This window comes from Ictalurus punctatus, chromosome 14, assembly GCF_001660625.3.
Source record: "Ictalurus punctatus breed USDA103 chromosome 14, Coco_2.0, whole genome shotgun sequence".
NCBI lineage: Eukaryota > Metazoa > Chordata > Actinopteri > Siluriformes > Ictaluridae > Ictalurus > Ictalurus punctatus.
In genome coordinates this window covers 24,161,942-24,185,680 of record NC_030429.2, presented here as the reverse complement: position 1 = coordinate 24,185,680, position 23,739 = coordinate 24,161,942, and the positions used below count along the sequence as shown (strand labels likewise).

At 43.8% G+C, this 23,739-nt stretch overlaps 1 protein-coding gene across 2 annotated transcripts in view; it reads left to right on the top strand.

The window, feature by feature from the left end:
- Nucleotides 1–22,952, top strand: part of n4bp3 (NEDD4 binding protein 3) — a 39,531-nt gene extending 16,579 nt beyond the window's left edge. For both annotated transcript variants that reach the window (XM_017484866.3, XM_017484865.3), the window contains exons 2-6: nt 15,730–16,161; nt 16,985–17,506; nt 18,546–18,809; nt 19,008–19,205; nt 19,315–22,952. In XM_017484866.3, coding sequence (XP_017340355.1) covers nt 15,763–16,161; nt 16,985–17,506; nt 18,546–18,809; nt 19,008–19,205; nt 19,315–19,671 — 1,740 coding nt within the window. In that variant the 5' untranslated portion in view covers nt 15,730–15,762 and the 3' untranslated portion in view covers nt 19,672–22,952. The remainder of the gene's footprint in view (nt 1–15,729; nt 16,162–16,984; nt 17,507–18,545; nt 18,810–19,007; nt 19,206–19,314) is intronic.
- Nucleotides 22,953–23,739: the final 787 nt, after the last annotated feature.

Here is a 23,739-nt window from a genome sequence, read left to right as displayed (position 1 = left end):
CAGTGACTGTTAACTATGATGTTAACATACTAACCCTAATCCTTTGTTGTTCTCTGTGTTCCTGGATAATAAGGGTTTAGGGTTAAAAATGCAGGAAATGATTAAAAATGTACAAATTTGATTTGTTTAGTCATATTAATGATTAGCGTTAGCATTAGTATAACAGGTAGTTTATACGAGTGTAAGAGCCAATCTGGCTGCTTTAGTTCCTCTCTGCGGTGCTTATCTCAGCTGTACAGCTCGTATTAATGATTACTTCAGCTGTAATGTGAGGAATGCCATTCCCCCCCCCCCCCCCCCCCCTCACTTATCTCACCGTCTACCCATAAAGAATGCACCTCTCCACTCCGCTTTCCAGACCCAGTGGGAAAGAGAGACAGACATTTACTTATTTCTGTAAGACTCTGAGTTTCAGTTCTTACAAACATTAGCTAAGCTAGATAATCAGATGATGTGAGATTTGTATGAAGGGTGATGAGGTTGGCTCTCGTTAGTAAACGTGAATTCATCAGAAATGGCAACCCCTGACCTTAACTTTTAATACGTGTATCTTTTCATAGGACTTGAGTAGTGTGTATTTAGATGAGATTTTGAGAGACCTTTCGAGAGTCTTCCCTGGGACTTTAGCCTGCAGGGAAGGTAAAGTGCCGTTCGGAAAAAGAGCCTCGACCAGCATTGGGAGTTTGCTTGTCTGAAGATATTACGAGCTGATTGGTTGGGAGTTTGCTTGTCTGAAGATATTACGAGCTGATTGGTTGGGAGTTTGCTTGACTGAACATAACGAGACCTGATTGGTTGGGAGTTTACTTGACTGAACATATCGAGACCTGATTGGTTGGGAGTTTACTTGACTGAACATATCGAGACCTGATTGGTTGGGAGTTTACTTGACTGAACATATCGAGACCTGATTGGTTGGGAGTTTACTTGACTGAACATATCGAGACCTGATTGGTTGGGAGTTTACTTGACTGAACATAACGAGACCTGATTGGTTGGGAGTTTACTTGACTGAACATAACGAGATCTGATTGGTTGGGAGTTTACTTGACTGAACATAACGAGATCTGATTGGTTGGGCGTTTGCTTGACTGAACATATCGAGACCTGAGTCTGCATCTAAATATACTGTCCATTCTATTTTCATTAATACTGCACAACATACATCTGTCTTATTATTATTTTTGGACGTGCATAATCAATGCGCTGAATAGATGCAGGATACACGTGACCGCCATCTTACATAGACGTACACATAGTTCATGTAAAAAGCAAGTACACCCCAGGCCTTACTGAGAAGCATGAACGCGTGGTTTGTAGGCTTTGTTCAGGACAACGCCGTGAATCCAAGTCTGACCGGATGAAATCCAGAATGATTGATAGTGTGACGAAGTTCCAAAGCCTTATCCATTTAAACTTCCAAGAGCCGTCCGCAGATCCAGACTCGCATTCTCTCTGTCGTACCTGCACACCGTCCCTTTTTCCTTTTAGATTCATGAGTTTAGAGTCCTGTGCCCGAGATCCGTTATCATTACTCCTGGCAGGTCAGTTATCAGTTATTCGCGCCTTCTCAGTTATCTTAATAGCAGAGATATTTGAAGAGCAATGATATAGTCATTCACAGACGCTGAGCGTGTGTGTGCTTTTCTCATATATGCCTTAAATCAGTTTTCTGTTTAAGCACGATATACTAGGCATGCAGTGTGTAAACACGGGTGTCTGGAAAGCTTACTCGAAAACACGGTCCGTTTCATCAGACTCGATGTGCGCAGTGATGGATGTGCCGTGTAGCTGCCAGAGCTTCACTTTGCTAAAGTGTGAGATGATGTAGAGGGATAAGAGCTCTCTGTGGTCTGCATTTGAGTAATGAAGCACTGCTCCTGTCCAGAGTTCTCAGCAAGTTAATTAGAAAAGTGGCCGTGCGTTTCATCATGGAACCTTTTAGACCACCGCTGGGGAAATTTAATAATGCCATTTGTACAGTGAAGTTTGAGACACCGGGCTGACCCCAGAGCCACAGTCGGTCACTACGGACCTTTTCATTTCATCACCAAAGTGGTATTTGTGTGTATTTGTAAAGGGGGGGGGTGGGCGAATATATTGTTTATTGAATGATATCTATCTATGTGCGGTTGTGATGAACGTGTGGATATATAACATGACATGATCACACGAAGCCTTAACATGCAGATCTGAAAGCCACTGGATAATACTGAAAGTGTGTGTGTGTGTGTGTGTGTGTGTGTGTGTGTGTGTGTGTGTGTGTGTGTCCTTGGTGGTGATTAGTGACATTTTCATGGATTTAATGTGTTGAAACAGCACCAGCGTTCCTCAGGGTCCTGGCAGGAGCATGTTCGCCGTTAAAAGGTTTAATGCTTTCAGGGTGGCCTTGTCATGCTTAAATCAGCGTGTACACACAGACACACTCCTATTAAAGCTGCTGTATTATAAGGAGATCTCAGACCTAGAGATTTATATCGTAATATGGTATATTAATATCATATCATCGGATGTCAAATTAATTGGGTGTTAAATTAGATTTAAAAAAATAGATCAGTTTGTTTCTATATTTTTTTAAAAATATATATTCAGTTTTATTTTGTAAATGTTGAACAAATCCAAAATGTTGTTTTGCTATATCAGCGCAGATGTACAGTGAGGGAAAGAAGTATTTGATCCCCTGCTGATTTTGTACGTTTGCCCACTGATAAAGAAATGATCCGTCTATAATTTTAATGGTAGATTTATTTGAACAGTGAGAGACAGAATAACAACAAAAAAATCCAGAAAAACGCACGTCAAAAATGTTATTTGCATTTTAATGAGGGAAATAAGTATTTGACCCCCTCTCAATCAGAAAGATTTCTGGCTCCCAGATGTCTTTTATACAGGTGACGAGCTGAGATTAGGAGCACACTCTTAAAGGGAGTTCTAATCTCAGCTTGTTACCTGTATAAAAGACACCTGTCCACAATCAATCAATCAATCAATCAGATTACAAACTCTCCACCATGGCCAAGACCAAAGAGCTCTCCAAGGATGTCAGGGACAGGATTGTAGACCTACACAAGTCTGGAATGGGCTACAAGACCATTGCCAAGCAGCTTGGTGAGAAGGGGACAACAGTTGGTGCGATTATTTGCAAATGGAAGAAGCACAAAAGAACTGTCAGTCTCCCTCGGCCTGGGGCTCCATGCAAGATCTCACCTCGTGGAGTTGCAATGATCATGAGAACAGTGAGGAATCAGCCCAGAACTACACGGGAGGATCTTGTCAATGATCTCAAGGCAGCTGGGACCATAGTCACCAAGAAAACAATTGGTAACACAGTACGCCGTGAAGGACTGAAATCCTGCAGCGCCCGCAAGGTCCGCTGCTCAAGAAAGCACATATACATGCCCGTCTGAAGTTTGCCAATGAACATCTGAATGATTCAGAGGACAACTGGGTGAAAGTGTTGTGGTCAGATGAGACCAAAATGGAGCTCTTTGGCATCAACTCAACTCGCCGTGTTTGGAGGAGGAGGAATGCTGCCTATGACCCCTGGAACACCATCCCCACCGTCAAACATGGAGGTGGAAACATTATGCTTTGGGGGTGTTTTTCTGCTAAGGGGACAGGACAACTTCACCGCATCAAAGGGACGATGGACGGGGCCATGTACCATCAAATCTTGGGTGAGAGCCTCCTTCCCTCAGACAGGGCATTGAAAATGGGTCGTGGATGGGTATTCCAGCATGACAATGACCCAAAACACACGGCCAAGGCAACAAAGGAGTGGCTCAAGAAGAAGCACATTAAGGTCCTGGAGTGACCTAGGCAGTCTCCAGACCTAAATCCCATAGAAAATCTGTGGAGAGAGCTGAAGGTTCGAGTTGCCAAACGTCAGCCTCGAAACCTTAATGATTTGGAGAAGATCTGCAAAGAGGAGTGGGACAAAATCCCTCCTGAGATGTGTGCAAACCTGGTGGCCAACTACAAGAAACGTCTGACCTCTGTGATTGCCAACAAGGGTTTTGCCACCAAGTACTAAGTCATGTTTTGCAGAGGGGTCAAATACTTATTTCCCTCATTAAAATGCAAATCAATTTATAACATTTTTGACGTGCGTTTTTCTGGATTTTCTTCTTGTTATTCTGTCTCTCACTGTTCAAATAAATCTACCATTAAAATTATAGAATGATCATTTCTTTGTCAGTGGGCAAACGTACAAAATCAGCAGGGGATCAAATACTTTTTCCCCTCACTGTACGTGTATCCGATCGGAAATCTAATCACATAACTCAACACTCCTATAATACCACTACTAATCTGCGATAGAATGTAACCATGACAACAATCATTAAATACCAGTTTTAACAACGATCCTGTAACGCTAGCCTATTAGTATATGTAGGGATTTGACACGTAAGGAATAAAACACCCGTGGGCACGCCGTTATAGGAAAATAATCCACGACGCAGCGGTGTGACATGGCCCGACGTGACCCGGCGTTGCCATCGTCACCCTGAGGTTGAATATTTTCCTGATTATTAACAGCACATCACAAAAGTGGTTTATTCTACTTACACCGTAGCCGTTTGTCATAGCGCTGGGATACTGATCAGAAGGTCGGGGGGTTCGAGCCCCAGCACTGCGACTGTAGAGCCCTTGAGCAAGGTCCTTAACCCTATCATGGCTGACCCTGCGCTCTGACCCTAACAAGCTGGGACATGCGAAAACAAAGACTGTGCTGTACTGTAAAGTATGCGTGACCAAATAAAGGCTTTCTCCGGCTTTCTTCGTCTAAGGAGTGAAGCGAGTCCGTCCCCGTTCTCACTAACGTTAAAGCGGGGAATTCAGAATTGACTCGGATGCTCATACTCGTAAGCTGCTCATCAGCTCGTGTGTTCCTGTCGACACGACTTTTAGTCTATGTAGTACACGGTTCTAGAGAGAGAAATGATTTATAATGGCGATGTCTGCTGTCACGGTTTTGGGTCCGGTTCCTCCGAAGGTTTCTTCCTCATGTCATCTCAGGGAGTTTTTCCTTGCCACCATCGCCTCCGGCGTACGGAGAAGTGACTCTGGCCGAAGTGTCCCGATAGCGGGAACTAACAGACTTTACGGTAGAGCATGCTTCATAATGATCAGCACTCTTTCTTGGCAGTTATCCCTTATACGATCAGCAGGCATGTTGATGTTCTCTTGGCCACTTCAGAAATACCGTCTCAGTACCAGCATTCTGTTCAAAGCAGGCTAGGTTTGAGCGGGGTTGTTGCTTTTTTTTTTTCCTTCAGTATTGTATTGTGATTATATCAGCACATACCTTGTCAGTCCTGTGTGATTATCTGGAAAAATAACCCGGCCCACATGTAGCGCGTGTGATTGTTCAGGTTCAGTGTAAAGACACTAACTCATACAGACAGTCTGTCAAAACATCTTCGAGATCTACATCGATTAAAGCCTGACATCTGTCGTGATCTTGAATAAGCAGCTCTCTGGTGAGAGGACGTTGTTGTCTGGTCGTTGTGGGGAGATGAATAGAGACGGAGGTGCAGCGAAACCACCCGTGCCGAGTATCGCCGTCATGACCTTGTTAATACTGGGGGGGGAGTAGTGACAGCAACACAATGAAACTCGACCAGACGTGTAAGCTGCGTTAAGCCCCAGAGTATGAGGATACAACACCGAGCCCAAGTTTAACCCTTTCAGGTACTGCATAGTGTTCACACTTTTGCACATTCACTTTAAGGCTGTTTTTAGGGAAACATAAGACGTACATCGCCTCCAAATCACCCGAGATCTTTACTCTAATTAACGTAAATCATTTCGGTCACTCTCTGGACTACGTCTTCTCTCTTTATAAACTTTCTACACAAAATCCCAAAGTAAGTAAATAAATAAATAAAAAACCTTTGTGCCAGACTGCAGTGAACACCTTAGCTTTTTTTTTTTTTTTAATTAAAGTTAAAAAAAAAAAAAATTAAGATAGATTTTCATCTTCCGAATAACTTTTCTTGCTACATTTCGTTAATAAATGATACTTTCTAGCATTTGAATATCTATTAAACCTTATTATTTACCTGAATGTTAACAGTTTCTGTTTTGATTAATTGTTTGGATGGACAATCCAGTCACTTTTATTTTATTTAAGGGATATTTAGAAAATTTTAACTAATCATTTTTATTTATTTTTTTTAAAAATCTGGAACAAAAACAAAAACTAATTTTGTTGGGTTTTTTTGGAAGGGATACTGGAAGGGATACTTTTTACCCCAATTCGGTCGTGTGTCCGTTCCTAGACGGCTGCAGCGTCGTCGCGAATCAGAGTCTCTCGATGTCGGGGCAAAGGCTTTTCCGTTGCTCCACTTTTCTGAGCATTACACTAACTAACACACCAGAAATCGTATCTGGATATTATCCCAAATCTTCATCTGGACAGTGTAGCATTTCTCCATCGCTGACTGTTCGTGTCTGGACGAGGAAGCTTCGTTTCTGTCATTCTGACCACCGTCGTACGAATGAAGACTGAGGTTCCAGTAAATTTGTGTAAATATAAATCTTCATTATGTTAAAATAGAAGTAAGGTTCTGTGTAGAATGTTAACGTTTCAGATTTTAAAAAAAAGTTCAAAGTAGCTAGAATTTTTATTAAATTTTTTTTTACTACAATTTGGAGTTTGTCCTGAAGCCACGGGATGGTGGTCATGATCTAGATCTTTATAAACTGATTTATTTATTTTGAGGTACATGTACATATCTGTGACCAGTAAACTGTTAACAGCCCAGAAGGCACGACCCACTGGCGCATGGCTCATGCATTTGTTCTGTCCTGGAGAACTGATCCATTCTAGGATCCATATCTTCAGCATGTTTTCAGTTTCCCCGTCACATCAATCAATCATCTGATGTCTCACTGGCTCTGGAAAGCCTTTTCTTTGCAGCGTCGGCTCCCCACTCCACGTCGTTTGCCACGTCAGACGCGCTACAGCCGATCAATCCCAGGGGCCTCGGGTCCAACAAATCGGCCTGGGCGGAGCCGTCGGCTGATTGACAAGCACCGTTTGCAACAATGAAGCGATGACTCTAAGTGTTGTTTTCTTAGGGAACCGTGTAAAGACCTGCGAGCTCTATTGTCTAAGGGCGTGCATCATTTCTTCTGTGGCATTTTTTTTTTTTTTCTCAATAGACCTACCCGTCAGTGAAGGTTTCACTGAGCTCGAGGCTAGATTTCCAGGGAAGTCATTTATTTCAGAAAGGAAACATTATCATCATGTAAAACCACACCAGGAAGTGAACATGGTGATATTTTTAGAAGAACACGACACCAGTAGACTGTGAAGCAACTCCGGGCGGCAGGTTTTAACTCGTTCTTTGGAAGCAGGTATGGAATTTGACTGTCTTCATGCGCCACTAAACTTCAGACGCCTCTCGTACGTTCGGCCAGAGATGCCTGGAATCTTCTTGTGATCGTGATACTTCTCCTGGAGCAAGCTTGCTGCACCAACCAAATTCTTTTCATGTTTGGTTTTTTTTTTTTTTTTTTTTTTTTAAATAAAAGGCCGACTGAGCTGAAGAATTCGTTTCCCTAAAGTGACCTACAAGTGCAGCTCGGAGCTCTTAAAGGCGCTGGGTGCAAGACCGAGTTTTATCAGCTGATCAGAAAAAGTCCAGAAGTTGATCTTTAACTAACGAAAATTCGACACGAGTTAACCTGTACTCATTTCTTTCCACGTACATAATGTGCACCTCCACAGTCACGATAACCCCATGAAGGGGGATGTTGTAAAATACTTAACGCTGATCTGTACAAAGCATTAACACTAGAGACTCCTTATATATGACTCAAAATCCATCAAGACCTTCTGACCAATCAGATTCAAGAGTGTAAAACTGTATAATGGCAGCATATTTAGGCCTGGATGAATAAAAAAAAACATCTTTGGTCAGACGTCATGACGCGTTTGTATCCAGTATGGCCACCATCAGCTTGTTTAGTGGCCAAGTCTCTAATTAAAGCTATTCCTCAAAGCAGGTACATAATGGGGGACGGGGGGGTGATGGGGGATGGAGGCTGTCTGGGTTATAAAATCAAACCTCAGCCGTTGTCGGCTCTTTAGACCGCACAGTATTTACAACTAGATGCAGCATTTCTGAAGTCGTGAAAGATTTGTGGCCGCTCTTTAAAAGGCTTCTCTGTCCTCCTCCCTCAGATCTGTTAGCTCCAGGCTTTGCGCCGTCTCCGTCTCAGACATTCTTTACACTTTCCAGCCAGCCAGGAGTTTCAGTCCACGTGAATTTTAAACCGACCTCGTCCCGATTCCTCCACCTGGAACGCGTTTTACATTTTATCGCAGCCGCAATGTTTCGGCGCGCAGAATCGAGATGAAAGACGACATCGAACATCGTTCATCTTCTTTGATTTGAACGTTCAAAAAGCATTTCCACAACACATCCTTTCATCGTAACGAAATGCTCCTGTCGTAATTTACTAAAGCTTTGTTCAAGCGCCCCTATTATGGTTTTGAAACGTGCCTAATTTTGCTCTAAAGCTCTCATACGATAGATTTACGTGCATCCGAGAACAAAAAACACTTTAACGTGCTCGTAATTTAAACTGCAGCGTTAACTTTCCTCCCCAGTGTCACAAACGACTCGTTCAATGATCCGTTCTAAAGGAGTCGTTCTAAACCCCTCCTTTCAGAGAGCATACTCTGCTCTGATTGGTCAGACGTCCCAGTCTGTCGTGATCGGTCTACCGCTGTCAGCGGGCGGCCGATGAAGACCAGAGGCGGGGCTTTTCGTTACAAACCTACGTAGGTCAGTACAGGAAGTAAAGTCTGGAATCACTGACGACTCGATTCAGCTGTTCAGAATCGATTCCTTCTTTTGGGAGTCGATAACCCCATTTGTCGTGCGCTTTGATTTTTGAAACTTTGCAGACGTTTTACATTCACAAACAACTACGTATAGAACACATTACATGAAAGGAAATATCTGAAAAACCATAATAGGTGCTCTTTAAAGAATTGATCTCAATCAGAAGTCAAGTCCCAGCACAAAATAATAAGTGATACATTTTTCGAGAATTCATCCCCACTGGTTACGTTTGCACATTTGGAAAAAGATATAAACTGAATCATTTAATAACTGAATTAAACAGTTATTGTGTGGGAGCCCAGGAGACTAGTGTTTCTTTCAGCTTTAATCCCGGCCATCTTGGTGGCGTCGATAAAGATTGTGTTATTAGTGTACGCGTGTGTCCTCACGTGCCAGTGCAGGAAGTATTAAGATGACAATCTGCCCTGTAAAAGTGTACTATCGCTCCATCGCACACTGCTTACTCGCCATCGCTCTCACACGCCACACGTCGAGCCGAACCCGAGTCACTTCATATCAGTACTGACGCCGTCTCCTCACTGTATCTCTTCAACCGGACGTGCTCTACTTCTAACAGCGTCCCCGTGCAGCCGTTTCGCTCTACATGTCGACACTCCATGCACGCTAGAGACGAGTACAGGCCTGACTCGCTATCCAGGCTCAATTCAGGACACGTCCATAACCACTGCATTGCACAAGTGCACAGTTTCACACACAGCGAGGGCTCGGAGTTCTCTCGTGAATCAAATCACGAGGCGTCTTTTTGATCTCTCCTCGCTAATGTACTTTCTCTTGAGCTGTTGGTTATGAGAGCTTCAGCTCTCATACAGCACACAGTCACTGCACTGGCCCAGGATATGAAAATTCAGAACAATCGATATTTCCTTATCTGAATTGAAATGATGCCAGCACGGTTGCACAATGTACTGGTTCTCACTTGTTATTGTGATGATGTTGGCTGTGGGACTCTGGTGTATTGCGCAAGGCTGCATTAAGCAAATGGTGGAGTTCAGTCTTCAGCTAAAGAACGGTACCTATCTGACATTAACTAAAGGATGTCACCTACAGTCCCGCCTGAAAGTACTCGAACAGCAAGGCCAATTCAAAAAGACGTTCGGGTTTGAGATCTAAAGCTTTTATTTCCTGGTATTTACATCTAGGTGTGTTAAAACAACATCCTTTTGTATCAGACCACCCAATTTTAGGTGAGCAAAAGTATCGGAACAGAAGTCTTGCCGTAAATGAAAGTAAATGCTTAATATTCGGTCGCATCTCTCTTTCTTGCAGTAACTGCATCAAGTCTGCGACTCGGTGACATCACCAAATTGTTGGTTTCTAATTCGGATGCATTTCTCTAGACGACATTTTCCTGTCAGCTTCTGAATTCATTCTGATGCTACCATCATGAGTTATGTCATCGATATAGATTAGTGAGAATGTTCCAGAAGCAGCCATGACACTACCTCCACCATGTTTCACAGATAGTGAGCAGATCATTTCTTTCTCCACACTCTGGCCTTTCCATCACTTCGGTAGATGTTAATCTTGGTTCCAGATGTTTTGTGACTCGTCTCTGTATTTCGTTGCAGATTCCAATCTAACTTTCTGATTCTTACTGCAGATGAGTGGTTTGCATCTTGTGGTACGGCCTCTATATTTCTGCGCTCAAAGACTTGTGATACCTTCACCCTGCCCTGTGAAGGTTGTTGGTGATGTCACTGACTGTTGTTTTTGGGGTTTTCTTCACAGCTCTCACACTGTTTCTGTCATCAGCTGTTGTTTTCCTTGACCGACCCGTTCCATGTCTGCTGCTCAGTACACCGGCGGATTCTTTCCTTTTCAGAACATTCCAAATTGTTGTATTGGTTATGCCCAACGCTCGTCCAATGACCCGATAGATCTTCCCTCTTTTATCAGCTTGAAAACGTCTCGCTTTTCTCCAGAGACAGCTCTCCGGTCTTCATGTTGGTTTATCCTTTTTAACAACAAACGCAGTCTTCACAGGCGAAACCCAGGGCTCAAACCCAGAGAAGATGTTTGATTGATTGTTCAAACAACGAACAGCACTGATCTAACATTACACACCCGGGCAGCGAGAAACATCTTCCAGTATTTTGGTCACTTGATAAAATGGGTGGGTTCAAACAAAAGGTAAATATGAGGAAATGACAGATGAAATTCTGATCTGTCGTCTCATTCACCTTTACTGCCTTCCTCGTGTACGGCACAGTGATGTATGCTGTAAAAATGTCTTTGTTGGATGCTAGACGTTAAATTTAATTCAAAGTGACCGTAAACCCATGAATAGGACTTGAGCCTACAACCCACCGGTCTGGATGTTCGCTGTGTCGACACAGTAACAGCTTAGATACCTTGGAGGTTCAACCTGTCTCTCCACCACCAAGCTGTTCTGAAAATGACCCGTTTCACTGATAAATCATTTCATTTATTTATTTATTTAGTAAGATTACACATTATCAGTGACGGATATCTGAATGGTCCAATTTCTTTGGATTTACCAACCCAAACCGCGTTTCAGACCATTTGAGCCAACATTAGTGCGGTCAGCGGACAAACAGAATGCTTTAGGATCATTATGTCAAGTTAAACAGGACGCTTTTCCTGAATGAAGTCATTCGGATTCAATCGGAGACTCTGTGGCTGCTTTAACATCCTGAACATGAATGGCCCAAACCCAGATGGAAAGCATTCACTGCTTTTCTCTTACTAACTTAGATTGTTAGTAAAAGCTGCTCGGTTGATGAAGATGAAGCCTAATGGGCCGGCTCCGGCGGTAAGCACTTGTTTTAAACGGAGAAGATGCCACCCCGCTCTGTGAAATATTTTTTAGGGCTGGAACAGATTCAAGTCATGTTCTGCAGAATCAGCTACTTAGAATGGAGCCTCAAGAAATTGCTCAAACCGGGTCATTGTATTATTTATGAACACATTCGCAGGGGTGGAAAAGGGATTGAGAAATTATATTTAGAGGAAAGTATAGGAAATGGGTCAAAAACTTACTTTTTTTTTTTTTTTTTTTTTTTAAAAGTGTGTGTGTGTGTATAACTACACTGTTTTCTCTTTCACTTTGCTGCTTATATACATGACTCACATTATGTAGTTTGATGCATTAATTAGAAGTAAAAGATCTTGTAAATAACCAGTATGTACCATTTTGACTTCCTGTCTCGTATATTCATGTTAGCAGCTGGAATCGATGCTAGCATTAGCAAAGAAAACAGCCTAAATGTGTTAGCAGATATCTCCTGTGGTGAAGATGGTCAGTGGCTGGGGGTTGGGCACCAGTGATGTGTTGGGTGGTTTCCAACACCCGTTGCAAGGCTTTTTTTCTTCTTTTTTTCCCCTGGACACCATGGAGCTGCCATACTGTACCACACTGTGACGCAGGTGCTCAGGATGCGTTCAACGGTGCAGCGATAGCAGCTTGTTAAGATCTGGGGAGACAGATGAACTTTCTTCAGACTCTTCAGGAAGTAAAGACGCTGTTGCGCTTTCCTAACTCCGAGTTGAAGTATTATGGTGCTAGGAGATGTGAACACCCAGGAACGTGAAGCTGGAGATACGCTCTAATTCAGTCTCACTGATGTAGATGGGAGAGCGTCTGCTGCTTTTAGATTTCTGGAAGTCCACGGTGTGCTCTGCGCTCGTCTCGTTGTTGAGGGCGAGGTCGGTGGTGGAACAGCATGTTAGAAAATGAGTGAATGTGCTTTTTATTTTAAATTTGACCTTTTATGAGTTCTTGTTCACTCGTGGTGTACTGGCACATTTGACTGAAATAGGGCCAGGGATGCTCATCCTCAGCTTCAGCACTGCAGTCAGGTGGTTTATTTATATTCAAATACACACAGGGCTAACTGCACTATGTATCATGAGAAGGTCAGAGAGCAAATGATGAATTGGCACGATTCTTTTTCAGTTTGGGGGTTTTTTCAGATTGATGAACTTGATTGGATACGAAAGTGAAATGATTGGACGCTAAAAGTGAAATGATTGGACGCTCGGCTGAAATGATTGGACGCTAAAAGTGTAATGATTGGACGCTCGGCTGAAATGATTGGACGCTAAAAGTGTAATGATTGGACGCTAAAAGTGAAATGATTGAATGCTAAAAGTGTAATGATTGGACGCTCAGCTGAAATGATTGGATGCTAAAAGTGTAATGATTGGACGCTAAAAGTGAAATGATTGGACGCTAAAAGTGAAATGATTGGACGCTAAAAGTGTAATGATTGGATGCTAAAAGTGTAATGATTGGACGCTAAAAGTGAAATGATTGAATGCTAAAAGTGAAATGATTGGACGCTCGGCTGAAATGATTGGACGCTAAAACTGAAATAGTTGGATGTATTGGAGTCATTGGCTGGATGAGAGAAGAGAGATTTGAGAAATTCTATGAGGGTAGAAATAAAAATGTCAGGAATAAAAAATGTTCAAGTGTGTGCGCATGTGTGTGCGCGCGTCTTTCTACTGAGAGAAACACTTGCGTGCATTGTGGGTATTTTTGCTTTTATAGCCTTGCAGCGGCAACAGACTATATTTATAGAGCAGAGGAGAAGCGAGGGATCAAAATGAAGTCAATACACAGCCTTAATGAGGTTCTCAGGAACGATGAGGTGGTGTGGGAGAGAACCTGAGAGGGGGGTAGACAGGGGGTGGACGGATCTAACTCGGTGGTTAACACGGCTCTGTGGGGACACCTGGGACGTCCTCCTCGGAGGTTCTAGTTTCTAGTTAGGTGTAGTTTCCCCACTGTGACTGAAAGAGAAACTCCGACTGCAGCCGAGCGTTAGCGAGCACCGTCACACACGGCTTGATACTCTGACGCATTTGTGGTGGTGTGTGTTTGTTTTTTTTCCAGGTTCTGGGTTTGTGTAGGTGTTTAGCTTATTACATAAGTAAGGAAAAAAAAAAACACTTAGGGTTGTGCTGTTTACAGGAAAATAAAATAATCCACAACAGGGTGGTGATGCAGGCTGACGCAAAGCGGAGTTCCTGTTCCCACCTCCACGTTTATTATTTCCCAATAACAGCACTTCCCTGAGCGAGCTATTCTTCTTGCGCCACAACGGTTTGCCCGAGATGACCGTTTTTAATTTAATGACGAATTGTAATTGAACTCCATTTATATTTACATTTAATGTTTTGGAACGCTTCTTCCGTACACGTCGAATAAACTTCTCCTTACAGAAAGCTTCAACAAATCGACGACGATACGTTCGGTCATGTCATGCGTCGTTAGTTAACGAAGCCTTTTATTATTAGATTTAGATTACGTTAACGAGCCGCCGTTACAGCAAATTAACCAACATCCTTCTAACCAATCAGATTCAAGAATTCAACAGCGCTGTGGTATAACCGACAAAATGAAAATTCGCATTTGGACATTTTCTTGGGGGTTTTTTTTTTCCCCCCATATTGAATCTCTTCTCCGTTTAAATTTCACATCACTTGCCCCGCCCACTTTCCTTCACCGCTGTGTCTCCTATTACTATACATCCCAAACGCTAAAATTAAAATGAAACGAATCACTGTTACAGTGTTCCTGACCACGAACAGTGTTCGAAATCTACCTTCTTGCTACCAGAGAAGTATTTTATTTCGTTTAACAAGTCGTTAACGAGTCTTAAATGATAGACGATGGAGGTTTGTTATGGTGAGGATGAGGATAACGGTGATGATGGTGATGATAACGTTCATGCAGACCACACAGTCAGATGCAGAAAGTAAAGTATAGGATGAAAACGCCATCCTCTCCATGGCAATAATTTCAATGAATAACTGCATAAAAAAAAATAATAATAAAAAGGGACAAGAGGTAAGACAGTGGGTGGGCTTAGATAGCTCCCAGCCATAAAGTCTCTCTCATCATGAATGTGTGGGAGATGTGTTTGCTCTCGAGCTCAAACATTTTAACGCTGTACCGACGAGGGCATCTCTGCTGTCTGGGAAAGCACTCCGGGTGGGTTTTTGATGTATAGTTGCAAGTAATCGAGGCCTTCTGAGTGCAAGCAGCAGCGTGTACAAGTGCACGTGGCCTTGCGGTTTTGTTTTTCTCGTCATGTGGGTGCCGCTGCAGCTTTTGATTTCAGAGGTCTTTGCTGCCTACACAGCTGTGCTAGCTCGAATCCACCCACATACTGCTGCCCAGGTTCTCGATTACCTAATAATTACTTTTACTTGTGTAGCACCTTATCCGCACACGAGGAAGCTTTACAGTAATTTATCGGATAAAGTACGGTCTGATCAGAATATTAAGTGTTCTGTAAAGATGTGGCACTGTCCTTTTTCGATAATATTCCACTTATGATTGCTGGATATAAATCTTTACGTCAATCCAAATCTGTGATTGTGCCCTGCGATGGGTTGGCACGCCAGCCAGGGTGTCCCCTGCCTTGTGCCCAGAGTCCCCTGGGATAGACTCCACGCTCCACCCGAGACCCCGTGTAGGACAAGTGGTACGGAATATGGATGAATGGACGGACATGTCCATCCAAAGAGCTGTCCATCAAAGAGATGTCCATCAATCCAAATCTTTGGCTCCTAAGGCGCTTAGTTTGAAATGGACCTCTGGGGACGAGTATACAGACACTGGAGGAAGTGAAGAGGGTGGTGCCTTTGATGCAAAAGATTGAGGTCATTAACCTTCCAAATGCCGATTTTAGGTGCATGATCTGCTGTTGGTAGGCACTGGGTATGGGCTTGTCCCAATCTACATCCCGAATGACACTGTAGGGAAAGTGAAGCGTCCACATATTCTTGTCAGGACTGGATATGTGCTATAAAACATTGTCACACCTCCAATCAGTTCTTCATCAATTCCTCATCTCCCTTTACCTTTTCATTTCAGACTTCCCATTGGAGCCAGCTAATCATATAACCAATGGCAACAGTCCAGGCCCTGCCTTTGACCCAAGATCCCAGCAAGAGCATCAGCGCCATTTATCCAGCATCCTCTCTGGCATCTGCTGACTGCGTTATGGGTAGTGTGGGCAGTCTGATCGAGAAGCACGACGTGTCGCCCACCAAAGTCAACAAAGCCGTTCCTCAGGTCCCACAGCGGCAGAGCAAGAAGGGCTTCAGCCAGAGAGAGCTGCTGAACTACCTGAACATCACGAAGAAGGAGCCGAAAGCAGGCAAGCACATCGTCTTCGGCAGCTCATCCATCAAGAGGGAGCATTCCAGAGAGGAGGAGAACCTCTACACCAAGGTTTATCATAAAGACGGCAAAGAGGTGGACTTGGGCAAGAACTCTCTCCCAATAGGCGGCAAGTTTGACAAGGTATGAAAGGGATGATTGGAGAAGGGATGAAAAATAAGTAGCATGCTGTTGTTATATTTACATTCGCAAGATGTGCAAACCGACAAAGGCCAAAGTCACAATTTAACCTGTTGCATCTAACATCTCAGGCACAATTGAGAGACTTCTGAAGATTTTGGTTAGTCTAATTCGACAATTCCTTGTTAACTCAACTATCTATTAATGGCTTTTATGTTTGCTCTTGTCTTCTTAAACGGTAGAGAGCGTTCATACGATGCTAGCGCTGCCATTTAATGGTAACGTAATGCTTTTATGACTTTAGAAATGAATGGAATGTAATAAAAGGCATACAGCTTTACGATTACGCGCCAAACTTGTCTTTCCGGTCACGTACATTCCCGATTTCATCCCCCTGCTTAGTCAGTAAAGAATCCTTCTTTAAGTGAAGAGATGACAGAACGGCAGGCGGAGAGCGACGCTCTGCGTATACTACTCGTCAGAGGTTGTAAATGAAATGTCCAATCTGCCTGCATTAAAGCAAGGAAATCGTTCTGAAGGGATTTCCGTTTATAGCTGAGCGGCAACACCATCCGGTAGTAAATCATGTAAACTCTCCAGGTCTGGGCAGCCTATCTGGCGTGCGTTTGAATACGTTTCGCTGTGAAATCGAACACTGGAGCAGATTTATCCTATAAAAAATAAAAACGTGAAGCAGCAGAGATGTACGTTCATTCACGTCGTCTGGCATGGTTTCAGGACATGATCTCTTGATGTAATCGCTGTTAAGAATGGCATGTTCTCAAATACAGAAGACACTAATGGACATTTTTTTTTTCCTCCCAAGCCTCGTTCGAGGTCGTCTGCCTTTAAGCCGGTGACGCCGAAGAGCTTTAGCTCCATGCAGAACCTTTACCCATCCAAATCCGAGGAATTGATGAATGGCAAGCACTCGCTCTACTCCAAGATGACATCCAAATCTCTATCCACGTCTTCCTCGTCCTCGTCTCCTTCACGAGTGGGTACCAGCGCCAACAAGGGTGTCCTGGCGGTACCCCATGAAGAGGAGACGGCCTCAGACTCCGGCCACAACTCTATGAGCAGCCTGCCACCGTACCGCCCTCCGTTCCGCCCCCAGCTCGGGCAGATCAGTGCCTCGATGGGTCATATCGAGCACATCGGCTCCCTCGAGCGGACCTCGGCAGGCACGGTAGGCATCGGTGCTCTTAGTATGGCCCCCGAGTCCTATGAGCTCTCACAATCTTTGGAGGACGTGGTGAAGGACCTGGAGGAGCGACTACAGGAGAAAGAGCATGAACTGTGGCAGATGAGGAGGAACCTGGATGAAAGCGAGGATGCCATTGCACAGGTTAGCACTAAAGTACAGGGGGGTGATTATTGCACACGCAGCCCAAGCCAAAACACGGTATCTCCTAGTGAAATTTCTTCAACAGAAATGACATCTTAATACTGAACTATTCAGGGTTTTACAAGCCTGTAACATTTTAACCATTAAGAGAAATACTGTGATAAATGATTTAATCATCCGGAGCTGATAGCATTGAGCATTTCTACCTTTTGAGGTTTAAGGAAACTATGGGAGGGATTATTATTATTAATAATAATAATAATAATAAATAATAATAATAAGTCAGGAACTGCTTGCAGGCGGTGGCGGTTGAGAAAACTCAGCCGGATGGTGGACTTATAGCTGATTCTTTGAATGAATCAGTGTTTGATCGAGTCCGAGCACTGACCGTTATCATCATCATCATCATCATCATCATCATCATCATCATCATTTATAAAGAGTTTGATTTTTGAGACTTTCCTGAAGGAATATTTTAATTTTTGTCCGTTTATTCTTCTTTCATTCAGAAACCAAAAGGTGCTCTTTTCACAATCTTTGGTCGAAACATCATACTGGCGTTCCTAATCAATATAACCGATATTAAATATATCCTAGTCTAAACGTTCCCAAAGTCAAACATGCATTGACGGATTTTGTCACATGAACTAAATGAACTCGAAAACATCCGTTTCCTGTGCCAAAGTGAGGAACCTAATGAATCCCAAGAGCATGAGAGATTAAGATTAAGGGGAAGGGGGCGGGGCTTTTAGGCAGTGTCGGTTAATACTTAAGAGTTCAAAACACCTGCTCAGATCATTCCTGGTTAATATGTCGACTGGCTCATCTCCTGTTTAATTGGGGAGAGAACGACTGCTGTCGTGGTGTATTTTTTTTTAAATGGTAACTCATACTGGTGTACACAGGAGCTCTGCAACTGAACACCAATCAAAGTTTAGCATTTCTGTTAATATAATATAAAGAGAGTAAACATTGATGGGTTTCGTGCTATTTTGTCCATCCCCTGTGTGTGGGTGTGTGGGTGTGGGGGTGTGTGTAGGTGTTCGAAGGGAAGCAGCGGCTTTGGGAGAAGGAGGTGTCCGAGCTGAAGCAGCTCTACACCACTAAGCTGCGCCAGGTATCCCAGCATTCTCAGCGCTCCCAGCGTGCCCTGCAGCTGCAGCTCTACAAGGCTCAGCACGAGCGCAGCCGAGTACAAGACGAACTGAACACGTTGCGTCGCAAATACCAGAGCCTGCAGAAACAGGGTGGAGCTGGGCGGAGCCACGAGCTCCAACCACAGCTTGAGGAGTCCCAATGGGAGGTACATGCTCCCAAATACAAACTATTAGCTCTATATTTTTTATACTTGCAAGAATTTCGGCCAAGCACGGGCTTCCGTTCATTCTCACTCCCAGTACACGTTGATCTTCACGGCTTTCTTAAAGTCCGGTTGTCTGGGACATTGTCTGGCTGGACGGATGACGCAAAACATTTACATGATGAACGTGTGTGTGTGTAGGTCTGTCAGAAGGCAGGTGAGATCTCCCTGCTGAAGCAGCAGCTCAAAGACTCCCAGGCCGAAGTGACTCAGAAGCTCAGCGAGATCTTCCTGCTGAAGACGCAGCTGCGCGAGACGCGCCAGGAGCTGTGCACCAAAGATGGTCAGCTGGACATGCTGCAACTGGCACTGCAGGCCGCACGCCGCAAGTGTGCCTTGGTAAGACTGCTTGGGGATGATGTCGACTCTCAGTGCACTGACCATGACCGTACACTGTACACGTATTGCCGTCGTTCCTCTCTGAAAACGTCTCGCGTTTTTCTTGCAGGGGAAGTCGGCGCAGAACCTGTCCTCCCACCAGGCGACTCCGGGCGAGGACGGCGGGACGAACGGCTCCACAGAGGAGCGTCTCCGTGCCGAGCTGCTGCTGGAGCGACGTCAGAGCGAAGCTCAAGCCTCGGCCTTCGACACCGAACGCAGCACGTGGCAGCTGGAGAAGGAGAAGGTCCTTCGCTATCAGAGAGAGCTGCAGGCCAGCTACCTGGAGATGTTTCACAAAAACGAGAGCCTGGAGAGAGAACTGCAGAAGCTCAGAGGAGGCAGAGCTGGAGCTGTGGTGGGCGGGGCTCCAGCAGAGCCCTCAGGTCTTCCCTGGATCGAAAGGATCGAGTCTTCTGAAATCTGAATGTGTATACATGCAGTATGTGTGTCTATATTATATGTGTATATGTGAATATCAGAATAAATGTACAAAACCAAAAGACACTAAATGAGTGAAACGATAAAGCAATGCTTTTCTTGATTTTTCTTAAAATGTCATATGTACGAACGTAAATGAATTCATTTTAGGATTTGTGAAACAAAATACGAAGGATGTTTCCACAATGTCGCGTGTTCCAGATCTTTTCGGGATTTTGTTTTAATGTCCTCACATAAGACTTGAAGCTTGTATTTCCGTTTTATCAGATACGTCTTTTTTGACTATAAAGAACTACGCGAGCGGGGTTCGTTTTTGCCAGAGGAGGTTTGATGATGTACATGTTGTGATTTGAATGTGATTCGACTTGACAGATCAGCTGGAATAAAATAAGTGTAGTGTAATTTCCCCCAAATTATCACCGATATCCCGGATTAACACGTCATGTGCCAGATATACGTCAGCCGAAACACCATAAAAACACCATCATGACTAAGCATCACTCTCTCGATTACCATCTTTAGCCATTCGCTCATTCACTCTCCTAAAGATTTCAGAACCTTCCACAAAGATCCAACAACCTTCTTCCAAACATTCTGGAACCTTCCACAAAGATTCAACAACCTTCTTCCAAACATTCTGGAACCTTCCACAAAGATCCAACAACCTTCTTCCAAACATTCTGGAACCTTCCATAAAGATCCAACAACCTTCTTCCAAACATTCTGGAACCTTCCACAAAGATCCAACAACCTTCTTCCAAACATTCTGGAACCTTCCACAAAGATCCAAACATTCTGGAACCTTCCATAAAGATCCAACAACCTTCTTCCAAACATTCTGGAACCTTCCACAAAGATCCAACAACCTTCTTCCAAACATTCTGGAACCTTCCACAAAGATCCAAACATTCTGGAACCTTCTTCAAAACATTCTGGAACCTTCCACAAAGATCCAACAACCTTCTTCCAAACTTTCTGGAACCTTCTTCAAAACATTCTGGAACCTTCCACAAAGATCCAACAACCTTCTTCCAAACATTCTGGAACCTTCCACAAAGATCCAAACATTCTGGAACCTTCCACAAAGATCCAACAACCTTCTTCCAAACATTCTGGAACCTTCTTCCAAACATTCTGGAACCTTCCACAAAGATCCAACAACCTTCTTCCAAACATTCTGGAACCTTCTTCCAAACATTCTGGAACCTTCCACAAAGATCCAACAACCTTCTTCCAAACTTTCTGGAACCTTCTTCAAAACATTCTGGAACCTTCCACAAAGATCCAACAACCTTCTTCCAAACATTCTGGAACCTTCCACAAAGATCCAAACATTCTGGAACCTTCCACAAAGATCCAACAACCTTCTTCCAAACATTCTGGAACCCTCTACAAAGATTGAGCAACTCTCTTCAAAAGATTTCAGAACCTTCCACAAACATTCAACAACCTTCCAAAAGTTCTGGAATCTTCTTTAAAGATACAGAAACCTTCCTCAATCATTCCAGAACATTTATCAGAAGAACGCCTGGTACATTCCTACAGCGCAGAACTCGGTGAGATGAAGATCGATCCCGCTAAGCGGACAGCATTTAGGAGGTTGCGTCTGCGCACAGCAGAGTGACTTATAGTCTGGAAAATACGCCACATGACGTCCGTTTCTATTAAAGGGCGAGTCATCGTTCAGGAAGAGGGGGGAAAATAAATAAAATCCTTCTAAACAGGAACTTAGTGTCCATACCATGTCCCTGCATTCAGGCTTCTTCTCTTCATCCCTCGTGCTATTATAAAGGACTGTTGCCGAAAGCTCTAAAGAAGAAGGAAAAAAAAAAACCCTGCCTCGATATTGATTTTCATTCATTGTTTTGCGAAGTGCAGCGTAGGGAACTGCTGCGTCACGGTTGGAATGTCACATGGCTGGAAATCCGAACTTTTACACCAGAACAGACAGCAATACGGATGCAGGTCTGGGTTTCAGAACTTTGAGGCCGTGTATAGACGCGGTTTATTTTTAGCCGCGGGGTAAAAAGGACCCGAAACCTCCATGAATGAAAGTTAATAGGAGTTACATAAGAGCATAATGCATTAGGAATCGTTCAGACCGTCCCAGACTCGCCGTGTTAGCATTTTTGCCTGAAGAACTCCTTTAATGCAGGGCTCTTTCTTACGATCCTGCAGAGACGCGAGTGTGTCGGGGCGAAGCAAGTGCAAATGAGCCGCTTCGACTGGCGACATAAACGTGAAAATCAATACGATTATGGTATTCCTGTATCAGTATTTCATAAATGGGTAGAAAATGTATTTACGTGACATCATAAATTCTTCAATGGAAGCTACAGGTAGTGACACATCAGCTAGCTAGCTAAGAGGTAGGTGTAGCTAATAGCTAGGTAGGATAATGGCTTTTGGTGAGGGAACACAAGAGTATTGTTTGTCAGAGACAAAAAGTATAAAAACAACAACTTCAGATTCAGTACTTTTCCATCATCCATAACGTCTTTATCTTTTCATCTTCTAACTTTTGAAAAGCACCGTGTCTTTTATCGTCCGTTAAAAGCCTGAATGTTCTGACCCAAATCTAGACCTATACTGCACTTACTTCAGTTCTTTGAGGCAGGAACTGCAGGCAGCTTAAGACACACACACACACACCTGCACGTTAGCTTAAACCTCTCAGGAGGATCTTTGTGCTGGATAGATCCGGACGAGACGCTCTCAGAGGGACAATGAAGCCTCTCATCGGGTCTCCGAGGGAGGCGTCTCAGTTTCTTTACAATACTGAATGAAGAAAAGCTGCACCTCTACTGACTCTCCTTCTCTATTCAGGACTTCGGTGCACTTCATTGCTTACTTTTATACCTAAACAGAACGGAGTCTAGAAATGGGTCTACTTTATATTCAGAGTAGATATAGGACCCGAAGTGGACCCTAATTTCCTCCCTAGAGCAAACGAGAAGGTACATGAGCATGAACTAGATCTAGGAGGGGGGAAAAGAAAAGAAGAAGAAGAAAAAAAAAAAACACAGGATCCAGAGCTCCTGCAACAGAAAGGTTCGCCCTATTGTCCATGGATGATGGATTTGAATCTTGGCGATACCACAGCCATCAGTGGACGTGCTCTATTGGTGGGAAGGATGTACAGACTTTAACACTAGCCAATCAGGGATGTGTGTGAGCTCATGTATGCAGAAGGGGGTAGATGGCTCTTTCCTCAGAGTGCGTTACGCCACCCTGGGATACAGCGTGAACAGCAATTCGGAGGGGGGGGGAGAGAAGAAAAAAGATGGCAAGGTTGGGTTTGGTTGTCTCAGAGGAAGGTGTCGTGGGATGAGAGAGAATCGGCTCACTTAGCTAGTGGGTGGAAACCGGTAGGAACAGAATCGGGCGAAAATGGGATAAACCATCTAGTCTCCTACGAAACGAACTGAAAAACTAGAAAAATCTTCAACCGTTAAAATATATGTTGAAACCAGGTGAAAAATAAATCATTTGTAAAATAATAAGAATAAATGTGATAAATAAATAAATAAATAAATAAAATTTCAACACGGGGCGAAATTTCAGTCCCACGTAAGAATCTAGCAAAGACCGCCTCCCAAACCGAAAGTAGATTTCTTTACTCGAACACACAGCATGTTAACCTCAGAAGCCCCGTCCCGAGCTGGACTGACCGTTAGATCTCCGTGGAACGAACCGGCCTTGGCGTTTTCCCCGTTCATCCTCTACGTTACTACGTCATGTGGCGGCGTTTCGTCCTTAAAACGTCTTTGAAAACGTGACTTCCCTAAACCCGGCGTGTTCGCTCGTTCCTTCACAGCTCCCGATTCGATTCAGAACGCGCGGTCGAAAGGTCATGCGACTCACAAGAGGGTCTCTGTGATGGCGGGAGAAACGGGCTTTTCCGTAGAGATGGTAAACCGAGTAGGGGCAGGGACTTTTACAGAGAGAGCACGGGTGAACGTTATCCGCTGAGGTTTTACCGTTTAGAAGAAACGCTGATGAAAGATTTTACCTCGAGAGAGTCAATAAATAAATAAATAAATAAATAAATAAA